The sequence below is a fragment of the Myxine glutinosa genome, chromosome 3 (genome assembly GCF_964187855.1).
Source record: "Myxine glutinosa chromosome 3, kmMyxGlut1.1, whole genome shotgun sequence".
NCBI classification, from domain to species: domain Eukaryota; kingdom Metazoa; phylum Chordata; class Myxini; order Myxiniformes; family Myxinidae; genus Myxine; species Myxine glutinosa.
The window spans coordinates 39142831-39160755 of record NC_136263.1 but is presented as its reverse complement, the minus strand read 5'-3'; the positions used below and the strand labels follow the sequence as shown (position 1 = coordinate 39160755).

Below are 17925 nucleotides of genomic sequence, written 5' to 3'. Positions count from 1 at the left end.
TTCTCAGAACAATGACTGTACGTTAGAAAACATAAACGTCATCCACACTGTCCGTGATGGACCTATAGCTCCATACTTAAATTGAGGTGAAAATATGCCTAAAATTCCCAAAAAATTTCACCTTAAATTATTCAGAATAAAATATTGAAAACGGCATGATTGTTATGTTTTTATGTGACCATAATATCACTTCTCCAGAAAATATAGCAATATCATGGGTATATTACACTGTTTTGACGACAACAAACTTGTAATGTGCGAGGTTGTAAAAAAACGGGGGGGGTGCTTAACTTAATTCTTTGTGTATATATATATACCCCCTTGGCACGTGCTCATATATATATGTATATATGACGCACACTCGCCTCCAAGCCATCAAGCCATCAAGCCTGGGTTTGAATCCCGACCCAGCTCCAAACTGTCATCGTGGGGTTTCACAGGCAGGGTCATTCATCAATGTGTGTACCATTCCTCGGATGGACATTAAACTGGGTGACCCATCGGCCAGCCTTAGCTGGTGGATGTTAAAGATCCCACGGTGTCCTTTGCAAAGAGTCGGTGAACTATCACCGGCACCCAGGTGACATTTCAAATTCCTGCCCAAACTAATGCTGGGAGAGGGATGGCAAACAACCCAGCATGACCCTTGGCGAAGATACTGCTCTGGCAGAACCAACGCTCTGGAACACACAGTATGGTTCATCGGATCGGAGCATTACACATCAGCAAAACTTTTTATTACATAACTATTTCTCTGGAGTACAAAGCTGGAAGGTCTAAAGCGATGGCACGACAAGCCCTATCCACCCAGACTTACCTGGAAGGGGTGATGAGTGTCAGGTTCTTGCCCATAGTCTGGATGACTCGTCTGCCCCACACCCAAAGGCCAATGCAGATCCCTGCACTGCCGTACAAGAGCAGCCACACTGGCGTAGCGGTTTCCTGCAGCACACCTGGCTCACTGTAGATCATCCAAAGTGCCACCAGTGGCCCAATGGCATTGCTGCACATGAGGGGGCAAAGATCATCGAGGGGGGGGGGGGGGGGGGGTGAGTCAACCATACACACTTGCAATCAAAGATTTTGAACTTACAGCATTGTAGGAGATCGTTGCACAAAGCGATCTCGCCATGTCATGTGTCAGTAATGCTAAACCCTCCAATTGGGCTGCTTGAAACCGAAAAGCAGATGCGACCGCACATCTTTGGATGATGTGTGTTACACGTATGAAGTACGTCGCTGGCTAACTCCTTTTATTATCCAACAGCTGTTGTGGAATGCACCCCCTAAACATTCAAAATTACATTAAAAGCTGTAAGATCTGCCACAAAGTTGATTCATCTTGGTTAAACTGCCAACGGACAAATAAGTCAACGAGGAAGGTTTATGGCATTTGTTTTTACGAGGCAGATAAAGCAGCGCACATTTTAACAGCAAATAAACAAACCAGAAGTACCTTGAGGATAGATACGGCTCACAATTGTCAACAACTAGTAGGACATACGAATACGTTGACGTACTGAAAATTACCGCATTTAAAACAAACAAAAACGCTGCAGATTGAGATTCTGAGATATCTTTTTGGATCAGTAAGGGTCGTGGAGTGATCAACACCCCCTTGGCACGTGCTTTTATGTGAATGTCGGAGTCACTTTGCCACTGCAACCCTACAATAAAGGTTCCCCAATTCTTAGACTTGGCACCAACCAGCTTTGTTTCCACTTCAATTAGGACAATAGACGTTGGACCAATCGGGATGGTGCATGATTTCATCCTGGGATCCCAACATCATGAGGCAAATGTTAAAAAGGTAATGCCAAATATGTGGTATGGGTTCAAGAAAGATTGGCAATTTAACAATTTGTACAATGTCTGAGAACAGCCTCCCGCCTACGTTTGGAAAGGGGACAGATTGCTGGAAGGTGGATGGAGGAGAAGGTGAGGGGAATGATTCCAAGCAAACATAGCTCCTGCATGCTGCTTTGTTGACTCTTTCTGTGATTTGGACTTTACAGTCATTAATGTTGGTGTTTATGGAAAGTTGCTGTGCAGGTTCAGGAAAACGATTTCATAATGGTAAATTGTCAGTTAAATTATCATCTAACTAGCCATTTCTTTCCACGGACTACCAAATTCCACCGAGACCTTGCAGCATCGAACACAGTCTCTCTCAAATCAACATATTTGTGAGATTCCACACTGCGCTCATGTCTGCATGTCAGACCAGAAAGAAAATGGGGAGCTAGCGGAGTTCAGCAAAGCACAGACTTGCCTCTGGCTGTTGGCTGTTCAAGCCCATCCTGGCACCAGGAGGAAGTAAGAAGGAAAAAAGGAGTGGGGGAGGGGGGGGGGGTAGGGGAAGCTGTGACAGATACAATTCAACCACCTGCTCAATCCTCACTTGGTTCAGAAGCCATATTGTACAATGCCATCTTAATCCAGTCGTTGCCCAGTACTTTTATTCCTCCGGGAAAGAATCAGGCCACCAAAACACTCAATAATGAGCAATTATCTTCCGTAGATCAAAACTCCACAATAGGCTGATTTGGGAAACCAAATGGATGCTGACTTTTGAATTCACAGAAGCAGACTGAAATAGCGTCAAAACAATTCTTACAAAAGGAGGTCACAGAAACGATGGTATTTATGTCTATTTAACTCTTTCTCATTTCCCCCTCGTGGGTGGTTGGCAATGAAAGGTAAACATAAGTAGAATCAAGTTGTGTCTTCATCATTCACTGTCCTGCGATTGGGTTAAAAGCCAATTCATGGTGTGCATTTGGTATCTGTTTCCAGTACATTCCTTTGAACAAATTGTTTATAGATGAACATCCCCCATAAAGCCGCTGTCACTCCTTGACGTTTTAGCCAGCGTATGCCGACGTATGAAAAATTTGGCTACATTAAGAGCACGCTGAAGCACGCTGGCATACGTCGTAGTACGCCGAGCTCATCGACAAATTTTGTGCATGCACAAAATTTGTCGACGTTTGCCAGCGTATGACTCACACCAGCACTCAATTTTGATACATCGGCATACGCTGGCTAAATCGTCAAGGTGTGACAGGGGCTTTAGATAAGCGACTATTATTAGCCAGCGTGCGTAGCGCAAAGAAAGGTTAAAGCTATTGGTTCGCTCTGTCAGTCCATTTCTATGATCGAGGAACAACTAAATCTCAATTGAATTTTACATTTTGAACGATGTAGAAAACGAATAGGAAAACGAACAAGCAGTTTTAGCTCTACTTTGACTATTAATTTGGCAAACTGCACTGAACCTCATCCTGAGCATGGTAAAGCGATTGCCTCCTTTTGTCTGCCAAACAAAATTGAAAATCATTCTAAACAAGAAGCATGTTTTAGGGATGTCATAAAGAACACAAACAACAAGCATGAAGAATTAATTTCACTAAGGTGTTAAATAAGGTGGTGTAAATGACGGTGCGTCAACGGTGGAAAACTATCGAAAAAATGTTTTGGTTTTTTTTTTTCTACAAATTTGAAAACATTTATTTTATTTCAATTGAATTACATATTTGAACACTGTAGAAAACAAATCATATTGTTTGCATTTCTAAAAACCTGCTTAGTAGTACTTGGACAAAATTATATGTTGTTGCGACCAATAAAATTTGCCACGTGTTGGAGAACCAGAGATAATCAGACAAAATGGTGGCACCTAGCAGTGAAACCATAGAGCTAACTTCTTCCGAAATATCTTGTTTTAGTGCATCTCTTTTCAAAACTCGTTCCAAAATAGTTAGTTTCTCTGAGAAGAGTTGGCAGGAGGTTCAACTCAGGACTGTTCCATTTGACTCATCGGCTTGGACATCATATAGTTGCCATCGCACATATTATTCAAAGTTCACAAACAAAGCTAAAAGATTGTTTTCGGAAACGCAAAGCAAGAGTTCACAAGATCCTTCCAATGTCCTTTTTATCACAACTGCGCGGAGTAAGTTGCATCACGTATCTCAGTAAGATAAGTAAGAATGTAAGTTGTAGTGTATCTCAGTAAGTTGCAGGTGAGGAAAAACGGGTTCGTAGGAATCGAAAGCGTTTTTATTTTATTTATTCAACGTGACCGGAAGTGAAGTTATACTGTTCGCAGAAACCTGGGTTGCGACGTAGCCTTCGTGTGGCAAAGCTCATGACAGTAAAATTCTAGCTTACCTTTGTTGCGTGTTACTTCCCATTTTACCACTATTTCTGTTCTCCCTCTTCTTTCTGTCATTTATTTTACTGGCATTTATTTATTTTACATTTATTTTTTCTTTCTAGAAAAAAAAGTCGTATTTTTTTTCTTTTTCTACAACACCAGAATCATAAGCAAGAAACAAAATTCCATCGAGTCCTTCATCCAATTCAGCTTCACTAATTTATATTATAAAAGGAGCCGATAAAAGGAGACACAAACCGATTGTGTCTGTCTGTGTCTGTTTGTCGTGTTACAACATGAGAACGGATTAACGGATAGCAATAAATCCAACTACGGTGGATTCGGGTAACTCCCGGGAGTGTTTGTGATCCCCAAAAAATGTTTTTTTTTTTTTTTTTTTACGGGTACATGGACACGTGCCAAAACTGCAAATGCCAACACGTGACATTGGTTATCCCTGCACGGAGAGCAGGATCTCCCAGAAATCCTTATTTTACGGCGTAGCCCATAGAGCAAAGCCATCTAGAACAGTGTTTGTCCGTCTGCATGTATGTCCCCTCAAACACATTCCAATCAGAGCTGAGGATCTGGTCACATGACAGGGTGATGTGATTACATCTGATGTCATTACAGTGGTACGGCGGCTGACTCTCCACACTCCGGCATTTTGATTCAAATTTCGTTCAGGCCGAACACATCGTCGAACCTGTCATATATCACAATCGCCATGCTCTACCTTCACGTTTTTCCTTCAGTGTGAAACTCAAACAAACCGATTGTTAAAATGATCATGAAATATCGAAAGCATCGGCATTATGGCTCTGCCATCAAAATGGTACATATATGCCTTAGGCTTTATGCCTCACATTCAGACCGCTTCAGATAAATTAAGCCCAGGTTTCTTAATACAGTAGTGTATCGTTTCAGCAGTATAGTTTTCATAATAGTAATAATAATATAGTAAATATAACCATAACACTTTAATCCCAATGTCGTGAATACAAAGTTAATGGATTGAAGCGGTGTATGGTTCATGATTCCATGATAAGCGGTGCACAAAACTAACAACCGCGGAAATATGGAATTCGCCTCGGTTTTTTGATAGCATGTTATTAACGCAACCCTTGTGAGGTATATAGATTACAGTAGATCTTCCCTCAGTTCTGCAAGTAAAACTTACCTCACGGATGTCGGGATTCCTCCAAATTTCTTTGTTTAATGTTATAAACAGCATTAGCAACTGTTTAAAAAGCTAATCATGTGTTTGTGGTTTATAATATATTACAAGCCCGGCTACGCCGCTGTTAGACTTTCGGTCTTGTTTTCTTCCCCCATAGATTAGCCATCGCAGCAAAGATTGGTATTTCCATCAGCGAAGTGACGGGTCTTATATTCTAGTACCTTTTAAAAGGGAGTAACAAATCCTCAGTATGTTGCCTGCTTGTTGATTCTGTCACCAGAAACTATAAGACCAAGGAAACTAGAACGACATCTGAAAACTCACCATTTATTTTTCAAATTGAAAGAAGAGAAAGTGAAAAAGCAAATGATGGACGGCAGTGGTGCTTTTCACATCACCAATCAGTCAGAAACGAAAGGCAGTTACGAGGTTTTCCCTTCTTCTTGTGCAGAAAGCACATACACAATTACACATACACTACTGCAGAAGAACTGATCATTCCAACAGTCAACTCAATGGTTCACAACATGTTTGGCGAGTGAGAAGATCGGTTGTTGGACCAGATCCCATTGAGCAATTCTACAGAGAGCCGATGCATTATGGATACGGCAAGGGATATCAAGGATCAAGGAGATTCAGACATCTGAACCATGGAGCAATCAACTCGATGAGAGCACAGACATCACCTCTGTTACACAACTGATGTTGTTTGTGAGATATCTGCATGGGAATGAACTGAAAATAGACTTCTTGTTTTGCTTACCCCTTGAGGAGCACACACTCCTGTGTAGCCGACATTTTTCAGAAAGTGCGAGATTTTGGCAATCAACATAAATTGACATGGCAGAAGCTGTATCAAGTAACAACAGATTGTGCACGAGGGTTAAACATCAGGATTTCAAGTTTCAATGTGTGACATTGCTGTGACATTGCTAACTCTAACCCGGGTTTTTTTTTTAGGTAGTAGGTTGAAGACAGCGACCACTCAGGGTGGTACTACCATTCGGACATAGGAGGATAAAATGGTGCCCAGAACCATCTTGCCCTCTCCGTGTCAGGATTGCTGGTCTTACTTCCTGTCTCACTCAAACCATCACAATGAGGCTACCTTTAATCTCTCTTTCTTGCTCGAGCTCTGAACCGAGGTAGCACAATTTGTGAGGCAGCAGAAGATTAAAGGTAGAATTACTTTCAAAGCTTGAGAATGCAACATAGATGCTGAAGCTGGCTTATTTAGTGGACATTTTGGGCAAACCCATCACATTGAATACGGCGCAGCAGGGACGAGACATAAATGTTATCGAAGTAACAGAGAAACTTTCAAGAAACTATCGAAGTCTTTCAAGGACAAGCTTGATCTTTAGGTGATTAAAGTAGAGAAGTCCCTTTTCGTTGCTTTCACTATACTGGCACAGTTTTCAGAAGGGCTTGATGTGGACCCAGGTGATTTAAAGACACTACTTGTGCACACTTGTGCAAACAGAAGATGGAATTGGAGCGATACTTCTCCGAGGTCCCCAGGTTTCACAGACTCTTCTCCCTTGTTCAAACCCCATTTATGTCAAGTCGATGTTATGAAAGAAGACGGTTCAAAAAGAGCTCCTGGAGTTATGCCGGGATGGAGAAGCCAAAATGCTACACGAATAAGGTGCGAAGACGATTGACATTTGCTGAAGAGGGGCAAATACCCACAAATTTTCAGTGATGTTTCCAACAACTCATCTACGTGAACTTGCATTCCTGACCTTAGTAATCAAAACTAAAGGCAGAAATAGCCTGACCGACGTTGACAGTGACCTACGGTGTTCGTTGGGTAACACCACCACCAAATTGATGTTTTGTGTAAAAAAAAGAAAGAAAGAAATAACCCCCATGTTTCAGTCTTTTCATCACAGATTTTTGTTAGTAGTTTTTTAAAATAACCCTGTATTTTTTCAAGATACATTTTTTTTCAGTTTCATTTTACTACCAGGTAGTGCACAACCCATACTGATGTTGACCTATTGATAAAATATTAAATATTTATGTTCAGTGTTTAAATGTGTATAATAAAAATGTTATGTGATACAAATAACTTTCAAAACTATTGAGAATGGCAGCATAAAACACAGTAACAAATATTTGTTATGATGATTGTTTTGCACCCATAAGTAAAAAAAAATTTGATTCAGAGAAAGCCAAATAAAGTTAATTTCTTTTAAATCCCCAATGTTTTTTTTTTTTTTTTTTTTTTTTTTTACTCCTGCAGGGAATGACAAGGGGTCACGGTGACTAAATTCTCGGACAGGTGGGTCGTCAGGCGAATTCGACTGAGAAACACTGCTCTCGACCATTCAAACAAGCTTCTTTACCGAGGACAATCACAAAACTTTCACAAGTCCTTTTTTGTATACAAAGTTGAGGGTCATGGAAGAGCAAGAACACAGAACAGAAGGAACACTATCAGGACAGGGGTAAGACATACCGACATCAGGTTGACGGACAAAATAGAGGGAGACTTGGACAAATAAGGTAAGTGGGGAAACATGAGCGATAACAGAAGGCACATGGGGTGAGCAAGATAGATGCAGAAACAAACTCTCAGGAAGGAGAAATGACTTGTCGATACTCCTGATGTTCGCTTCTAGTGAACAAAACACATCCAGCTAGCCCAATCACTTTCCGACTGAAAAATAATTACAAGGGCAGAACCGAAGTGCCAAACAAAAAATTTCGCACGAGTTCAAGTCCGAGCCAATAAAAAGATAATCTTATCAGATAGTTTTCCATGACAAAACAAAACTTATCATTCCGTCTGATTTCACTTTCAACCTGGCTTCAATATTTTATCGGTCTGCAAGTTTGTATTATTATACAATTTGATTTTGATTTCAATGCGAAACCTAAAAATGCAGGCACAAAATTAAAAACATGTCTTATTGCAGCTATGAGCACAAGTTTGTATTATTATACAATTTGATTTTGATTACAATGTGAAGCCTAACAATGCAGGCACAAAATTTAAAACATGTCTATTGCAGCTATGATTATAGTAAAATGCAACAATATCTTAATGTACCAGGTTTAGTCGACCTCACCACCATTTACCTCACATCATTGCCACCGTGAGCAAAGGAGCCGAAGCAGGCAGTGAGGATCTGCAGGAAGTGAAAGAGAAGATAAACCTCCGGCTTGTCCTGGTCCTTGCTGATTTTCTTTACTTGCTCTGCTTCTGTCTGGACACCCTCGCCATCACCGTCACCACACTCCTCCGACTCTGAAAGTCCAGGCACCACAACGACGCCGTCCGCATCTGTCGCTACGGCATTGCAGTAGCTGGAATAACTGTCATAGCGGATTCGAGACTTGACATCAGGCTGCATCTCCATCTCATCGGTGCGTCGCACGTTGCTAAACTCGGGGCTCGAGTTGTGTGTTGGGAGGCCGTAGATCGCTGCTGTGTATGTAGAGTAGCTGTTATGCCGCTGCAGGGGCCTGTGCAAACGTGGTAGCAGAGTTGAGAAAGAACGGGTACGTGGGGATATTTTACATCAATGGAAACAAATCAGCTTGAACATGCACACCTGTGAGTTCCATTTATTCTGAGTCACAACATATTAATTGGATAGTTTTGTAACCAGAAAAAGGGTTAAGGGGTGAATATAAAGCAAAGATCATAGCATACAGGCTGCAGTCGACAATCCTCAAATATTTCCATCCATTCTAAAGTTGAAGAGTGCCTGGTGCTGGCACTAAGCCCGGTGTTGGCTTAGCGGTTAGGGTGCGGCTTGGGATCCGAGGATCCTGGGTTCGAATCCCGGTCGATCACTGAATTAACACCAGGGGGGTTGACTCAGCCTGTCATCCTTCCGAGGTCGGCAAATTGAGTACCAATTCACTGGTAATTCCCTGTGTGTCGCAAGAGGCGACCAACAGGGTTGGCGGCAGGAAGGGCATCCAGCCATATAGTCAGGTTCACTATGTCAATAAATTATATTTCGTTCAAAATCATGGTAGATTAGCAAACCTATACATTTTTGGAAAGGTTATAGCATAAGGAAACTAAAAATCAATGTTTACATTTGGAGAGATACCTGTATGGCGGCCATTTTGGATTTTCAAAATGGCCACTGTAAAATACATATTTTGTTCTATTTCTGCCTCTAATTACCCTAAAACTTTTAAAAAAATATACTAAACCTATATTTTCAGGGACAAGGAATCCAATGAAAGTATCAAATTAGTGCTATGGGGAATGGTAAGACACGAATCAAAGGTTTTGAATTGCAAAATACTGTCTTTATATTCGCGATAAGTTGCATAATCAAATACATGTTATCATTTTGTACAGGCAGTTAATAACATCAAAATGTGTCACAATAATTCATATCACCAAACATACACAGGCAGTCAGCAAAATCATATATACACATGCAGTCAGTATAACTTCACATCTACACAGGCAGTCAATGACAAAATATACACAGGCAGTCAATGGCATCAAACATACACGATTACAGAATATGCCATTTAGAGTTCATCATCACTGTCCAGTGTGTCGTATCCGACAATATAGTCTGCATCGTTTTCACAGTCCGTTCCACACAAGCAAAGGTCGGTCAAATTGATTGGCAAATCGAATTGGTCGAATGGTCGATCGAATCGAATCGATCGAATTGGTCGATCGAAGCGATTGGTCGAATGGGTCGAATGGGATTGGTCGAATCGAATTGGTCGGAATTGGCAAATGTAAACATTGATTTTCAGATTTTCCATGTAATAACGTTTCCAAAAATGTATAGGTTTGCTAATCTACCATGATTTTGAATGAAAAAACAAAGTGAACCTGACTAATAAAACATTGCTTCAAAAAGGGGATCACGGTGCCCAAAAAAGGCCAATCCCTGCTCTGTGGGGGAAAATGGCCTCTAAAGGTGGTTCTTCTGTATTCTAAAGTTGAAGGAATAGGAGGGGTTAAGAAATGAGGCAGATGATGAAGAATGACTGAATTCCCAATTCTCTTCAGTGGGGAAAGAAAATGACGAAAAAACAGTTGCCACCTCAATATCAATCACACACACACCACCTCTACTTCAAACCATTCATTGTGACTGGCTCTGGCAAAAGCAGACACTGGACAAAAATCAAAATTGAGATTTTGATATCGTCTGATTCCCCATGCTTTTCCCTTTCATTTGATATGTACATTATGTTAATTGGATAAAAATTAACGAAGTTATGGTATTTTAATGACAATTATATTTTCGTTTAAGCAATGGAGATAATTAGGTTCAAAGTTCACAATACAGTTCACACGCACAAAGATTGCGCACAAGTAGAGCTTTTCATTCATACCAAGCATGTATGTCAGGGATCTCCTTCGAATGACGATGTATGGCTCATCGTAAAACATCGAAATTTTGCGATCTTCGTGTCTTTTTGAGCACATTTTGAGAATGACATTTTAGATTCTTCTCGAATGTCACAACTTTTCTGTTGTTTCTTGGAAAAATGTTTTGGTGCATAATAATCTAGAGAAGTTGCTCTTTCTATCCATACAAACATCTAAATTTGGTCCCTGTGGTCATACTTTGACTCTCCTTGGCTTTTTCTGGCCAAGAGAAATGCCCCCCAAGTGTCTGCTTTTGCCAGAGCCAGTCACAATTTATAATATACAACGTAGTTTTTTGGCTTGCCAGAGTAAAATTAAACCCATCACCACCTTTCCCTTCTTCCCCCGACTTACTATTACTACTACCACCTTAACTCGGCATTCAAGTGGAATCTTGAACATCTGATAACTTTGTATATTTTTCATCTCTACTTTGCACCCATCCACCAGCTCCCTGAGAAGAAGATCACATTGTCGCAAAGCTTACTTGCTGGACTGGGGATCATTACCACAGCCATCCAGAATGCGGTCCAAATGAATTTTCTGCAGGAGTTCCTTGCAAAGGCCAGAGTCTTTGTGGATGGTGTTGTAGTGGCCATTTGCCAAGCGGCTTACAGACTCCGTCCCAGTCACCTCGGTATTTACCACGACTTTGCAGTATCCATTTGTATGTGCTTTGTCTAGGAGAAAACACATACGAAACAAAACTCGCGGTTTTTACAAAACTATCTCTTGCAAAAGGTCACACAAGGGTGGTGGAAGAGCCGAAGAACGGTAAGCAAACGTCAAAGTATATACCCCTCCCCTCACCCCCCCCCCCCTCTATCAAATGCCATTTCATGACCATTGCAGCAGAGGATAATGCAAGAAATGTGATCTCATACAAACTACCTGTATTTCTCAAAAGCAAAATCGAGTTAGCACCAGACTTAAATGCACAAAAAATAAAATTCTAAACCTAAAGCTGACCATTCAAGCAGCTGTCAGTGGTCAAATTGCTCCTCAGGTGTTTTCCCCCATTGGATGTATGGTCACACGGGAAGCTTTTTCCAAAATCTGTTCCTCGTGTATTTCCATCGATCCCACCATCCTTTACGATCTTGTCATTTTCATCTCGACACTGGGGTCTCGGTTCAGACTCCAAACCTTCGCAAGAGACTACATCCTTGGGGAGGCCTGTTGGAGAAAATTAACGTATGAACAAACAATTACACAACAGCATAAAAATACAGGATTTTGCCACAAATAAAGCAAATCGGACATTTCACCCGAAATACAATTTGAATCAATCACTGCAAAAATGCAACCCCTCCTCTACCACAGTTAGTCAAATGTAATCCTCTGTTAATCCCATAACTATGTCAGGAGATTAAAATATTACATTAGATAAAAAATACATTATTTATACTAGCAACGGTACCCGCCCTATGGGCGGGGCTTCAATTGGGAAGCCGAAATGAAAAGGCAATGGCCTTGTTTGTGACGTTTGTCACATTGTCTCCAGTACCCGTTTGTGACGATGTTTTCATTGTGACGAAAATATTCGAATTATTATTCGAATATTTGAATTCGAATTTATTTATCCGTATTTATTCGAATTGCACGAATATGTGAATTGTGATTGTGTTTCATTGTGATGTTTGTGCAGCGACAGGCGGTGTGTTCAAAGGGCAGAGACTTAATCAACGCGAGCTGATGACTCGCGCTTACTGGGAATTCCTCGTTCGTGGGACACCGTCTCAAGCCCCAGTCCCAGTTTACCCGAGCCTGACTGCGAATGGCAAGGTACACGCTGGCCCGTCCAGTGTAGCACGCGTGCGGCCCCGGACATCGAAGGGCATTAAACGTTCATTAAACATTAAACGTTCATTAAAGGATTACGAAACGAAAAACATTACGAAATTACGTTCACACCGTCACGTCAAACACTACCGTGAACACATACATCGTCACAATGAGAACATCGTCACAATGAATGTTATGCGAACGCGAATGTTATGCGGGAGTCCAAACCTGAGAATGCTGGAGACCAAAGCTGAAATTGGGAAAACTAAATAGCCTATTTTACTCCCAGGGGTCCCAGGATTACCCACCCAAAATATCTTTGAGATCGGTTCAGCAGTTTTTATGGTACCTTCGAACAGACAGACGGACATTTGGTGAATTATAGTAAGATCACTGACACTATGAAATGTCATGTTTGAACATCATGGACAAGCTGAAAATAATGTTATGTTTGTGGGGGTAGGCATGGATTACCTTAGGAAAGTTCAGAATGTGTAGGTTTCAGTATGGACCGTGTGACGCGAAGAAGCCATCTCGATGTACATAGGTAGGGAATCCGTATGGAACAAGATTGTATATGTGTCTTCATACGAGGGGTGGAGCAATGCTAATTAGGTAGGGTTGAAGGATAACCCCCAGTGTGTAATTGCCCCTGAGATTTTTCCCTAATGTTCTTATAAAACTCAGCCGGCCAGGCAATGGGCTCCATTAGCCGACCACGCCGTCAGGCCAACCACGCTTGCCAATCGGCAAGTAAACCCCGACGTCATCCGAACAGAGATTAGACTCCGCCTGCCGACGACTCGTGATGGGGAGGCCATGCCTCGACCTTAGTCATTGGGCGTCAAGCAGGGCAGTGAGGCCCCGCCCCGAAGACTACTATTGGTTGTGGCAATGGACTGATGTAATGGGACGTCGGTGATTGGACAGAGTGTGATGTCAGAGTCGAGCATTCGAGAGCTAGTTGAGCAAAAAGAAGCCGTCTCGCCATCTTGGTCTCTTCTTCTGAACCTGGGATTCATAACGGACGGTCGTGTTTGCCGCTCTCTCCTTTGTTCTGGCTTGGTTGTGGGCAGTGGCGCATATTTGGCTTGTGGTGTGTGCTTGTGGGGAAGAGACTGAACAAGAGAGATTTGGGGGCAGTCGGCATTGCGAGAATTACCTCACGTTGGGACATCGAGGAGCGTGACCCCGCGCCATTTTTATGCGCTTCCCGCACGGTGGTTTGGAGGCGATGAACGTCTACAAGCCCTTGGTTGAACTGCAAAGCTGAGTACTGGCCGAATACCAAACCATTTTATTTTCTTTTATTTCTCCCTGTGTCTGTAATTGAGTCCGTAGGGAGGTCCCTCACCTTAGCCTGTTACTATTAGTTTTACCTTAACATTTTTATTGTCTTTGCATTTATTTTCATTAAATCATTATTTGTTGATTTTACTTTTCTTGTCTTGTTTCATTTGTTTGTGGATTCGAATTAACCCAGTGTCGGCCGTCCGATTAGTTAAGGCTTCGGCCCTTTCCCGTGCACCAAAGACGATCCAATCCCGCCAAGGTTCGAAGTACGCCTCGGAATTAAAGCTCGTTTCGGTCATCCGTCACCCAGGGGTCTTAACCCCGGGGACACAACAATAAGATAAAGTTGAAAGTAAATACAGACAAAGGAATGATTGCAGCATAATAAACTAGAACGGCACTTGGTAGAGAGCATACCTCTGCCAGACTGAACAGTTTTTGTATCCCACTGATAGGTCATATCTGGATCCGGACTTGTTCTCGTCACTGAACCCAACTCATCCACTCAAGTTTTGTTACAAGTCATCCACAACTTTTTTAAATATTGTTACGGATCGCGGATTAGATGTTATTATGGGCCGAGCGGATGGTCCACCGCGACCCAACAGTTCCCCCGATTCTTCCCCAACTCACCCGATTCCACTCGAACGTTGACCAAATCGCGCTATGCTAAATCAATGATTGGAAAGGACACAACTACTGGGATAGATGAAACGACGCAAGGGGTACAGTTCTCAAGACCTCCGGAGGAGGATATAATTAGTGGTGGAGAAAAGGGGTAGATTACAAGGTAGAGTGAGGTAAAAGACACAGAAGAGATGGGCACTTAAATACACTCTTATTTTATCCCAGACAGACCACAGACAAACGGGACAAGGCTGACTTACACAGGGATTGATGGCAGGGAAGGACAGGTAGTCGATAGCACAAGGTGCACCTTGGCTCGGGGACAGGATAAAGCACGGTCCAAAAGATGCAGGGAGGCCTCACAGCGCTCGGAGGTGGCGTCTTTCTTTCTCCAAGCTCAGCGCGCATCTGACGTCACCTCCCTCTTCCTGCGCATGCTCAGCGCGGAGTGACACGCCCTCGGCTGGTTGGCTCCGCCCCAGATGGGACCGGTCCGCCGCTTCTATTGGGTGCTGGGGTTACCGGGCTCCGCCCTTGACGAGAAGCTGACAGGGAGCCCCTATTTGGTAACCCCGTCGAGCACATGTTCGATGGCGGCTCGTTGGAAAGGCCTGGTGCCCTCCCAACACCCCCTACCAACCAAGCCGGAGTGAGGACGCGCACTCCCCACGCCCGCCGCTGCTGTTGTTGTTGTTGTTGTTGTTGCTGAACCGTGAGGAAGAGCTGCGGGGAGGTATTGGGAGGTCCTAAACTTCCTAACGGTGCCATACAATCACATTCTGGTGCAACGAAGAGTCAGAATTAATGGAAACGAGTCCTTAACTGACATAGACTAAGAATAACTAGCAAGATGTCCTATAGTTGTCTTACATGAGATGCGGTGAACCTGGGCACGACATTTAATGGGGGAAATAGGGGGAGGTCGGGTCTACAGAGTGTTGTTTACAGAAAATGGGACTAGGGAATGGGGGATTGGGGATAGTTGGGAAGTATTGAGGAAATAGGGGAATATTTACAAGCGGATATGGATGGATGCAAATCCCATATCCGCAACAATATGATACGAAAAAACCTTTGTGGTCCTATCACTCAATGGTGAGGAATCACTTGCAAAATTCTCAGATCCGGATTAAAATATTCACCAAAACTGAATCAATTCTTCCTTGTCACACAACCAACCAGTCCATCAACCTTCGTCCGAATCCGTCCACAACTTTTTTATATATCGTGCTATATATAGTTTTTTGCCCCCATCTGTCAATGGTGAAGAATCACTTTAAATAATTCTCAGCCCCATATCTGGATCCAGATCTTCACCAAAATCTAATCATTTCGTCCTTGTCACATACCCAACCTCCTCAAATTTCGTCCGAATCTTAATCTGTCCACAACTTCTTGAGATATCCTATTCACACACAAACAGACAGAGGTGAAAACATAACCTCCATCCACCTCCTGTGGTGGAGGTAACAAAGATAAACTGGATACAACGACATTAACAGGGGTAAAGATCATCTGTCATGCAAGCTTGGATAATCTTATTTATTAAAAATAGAGGACCAATGGTCCTGCACGCACTCCTGGCTGGTTGCCAAAAGGTGGAGTGATGGATGGATCAGGGTAAAAATAAGAGCTGGATTTGAATACACATTTTAGGCCAGGTAGTATTGACATGATGTTCACAGTAGTGCAACTCCCTGCTATCTATGAGACTTAGTTTGAGATATTGTCCACGCCTGGTATGATGATGTCACTTCCTGTTGTGCCAAAATTAGCCCCGTTTGATTAAGCACAAATCCAAAGTGTCAAAAATTTATATTTTGAAATATTGTCCACATTCTGTATTAAAAGTTACACAGGAGGAGAAGGACATTGGTGTTGTTATAGACAACGAGTCGACTTTCCACAGGCATGTAGCTGTATCTGTCAACAAGGCCAATCAGATGTTGGGTCTTATCATCAAGAGGACGTTTTCCAGCTTCACCAAGGAAACTTTCCCATTAATCCTCAACTCCATGGTCCGTCCTCTTCTATAACATGGAAATGCAATTTGGCATCCAAGATTTAAAGCAGATGTCGATAAGATAGAAAGGGTGCAACAGAGAGCGACAAAGCTCATACCAAAACTTGGTCAACTTGCTTATCAGAAAAGACTCAGACAACTGGGCATGTTCTCCCTTCACTACAGGTGACAAATGAGGAGACATGATTGAACTGTTTCAGTGAAAGATTAAATGAGAAATGGAATACCCTTCCTCAGTTTATAGTGGTAACTGCACCATCACTTCAATTATTTAAGAGCAGGTTGGACAAACATTGGTCCTCCTCTCATCGAATGTTACCCTGATTTCCCAACAACCACGCACACCTCACAATAAATTATGTTCAATTTATGTCAAGTAGTGGGACATATACAAACCCCATCGATGGAATGATCGGAAGTTTAAACAGGATTACCTTTTATTTCCGTATAATAATAATGATGATGATGATGATGATGATGATGATGATGACACTGGCGGCCATATTGCATACCGGGTAAGATTATTTTAATCAAACGGTCCCAAAGGTAGTCAAACATATATTTTATTAGGTTTCGCATTGGTTGCTTAAGCGGTTTCAGAGAAGATTAATTCTAAAGCTATTCCTTCAATCCAATATGGCTGCGAGAACACGTGACCAATCTATATTTCCTGCTTGTTGTCGATCACATATGTAAAGCTTTGCATTGACCAGTTGAGTGGTTTCAGAGAAGAGGATTTAAAAAATGTTTTCTTATGATCCAAGATGGCTGCCATACCATGTGAATGATGTCATTGTTTACAAACTATTTTTCCCTTGGGTAGTTGGTCACAAATTAAAAGTTTTGCATTGATCGGCTAGGCGGTTTGAGAGGGGTGTTTTTAAAGGTTTTCCTGAAATCCAAAATGGCAGCTAAACGAGATCGAAAGTCAAGTACTTTTGGGACCTTTAAACCTTGGGATGACCTACTTATAGGTGGAGGGGGAGGATGCCGTGAACAAACTTGAGTTCTACCACACCAAAGTTCATTTTAGCCAAGTTTGGTCACAATCCCATCAGCAGTTTTGGAGAAGTTGCAACTGTTTACGGACAGACAGCATGCCATCCCATAAGATCACCTGAAATATGTTCCAGGTGGGCTGAAAATACAACATTGGAGCTTCTGCTGTAACTTGTGAATCAGTGGTTAGAGAGCTTTAAATACATTAGATAACAAGAAAGAGCCATCAGATGGCAGAGCCTCGCCAGGACGTGTTTTTAGTGGTATTTAAGGGTTTTGTGTTTAAACAAATACGGCAGCCGAACCACGTGACCAATTAAGTCATCATTTTTTTTCTCCACCAATTTATCCCTTGATGCTCAATAAATTTCATCTGGATCGGATGAAGTTTTGTGCTTGTCGAATTATGACGTCATAATGGAGGCACCTATAACATCATCATTAACATATTGTCGTGTGTCTACCCTGTAGTGAACACCGCAGGGCGA

At 42.2% G+C, this 17925-nt stretch overlaps 1 protein-coding gene across 3 annotated transcripts in view; it reads right to left on the bottom strand.

Moving 5' to 3' along the window:
• Window positions 1–17925, bottom strand: part of LOC137423654 (sodium-dependent phosphate transporter 2) — a 55963-nt gene that overhangs the window by 21426 nt on the left and 16612 nt on the right. For all 3 annotated transcript variants that reach the window (XM_078773914.1, XM_068111029.2, XM_068111030.2), the window contains exons 7-10: window positions 11680–11886; window positions 11198–11390; window positions 8427–8813; window positions 818–1003 (exon numbers count right to left, since the gene is read on the bottom strand). In XM_078773914.1, the coding sequence (XP_078630040.1) occupies window positions 818–1003; window positions 8427–8813; window positions 11198–11390; window positions 11680–11886 (973 nt within the window). The remainder of the gene's footprint in view (window positions 1–817; window positions 1004–8426; window positions 8814–11197; window positions 11391–11679; window positions 11887–17925) is intronic.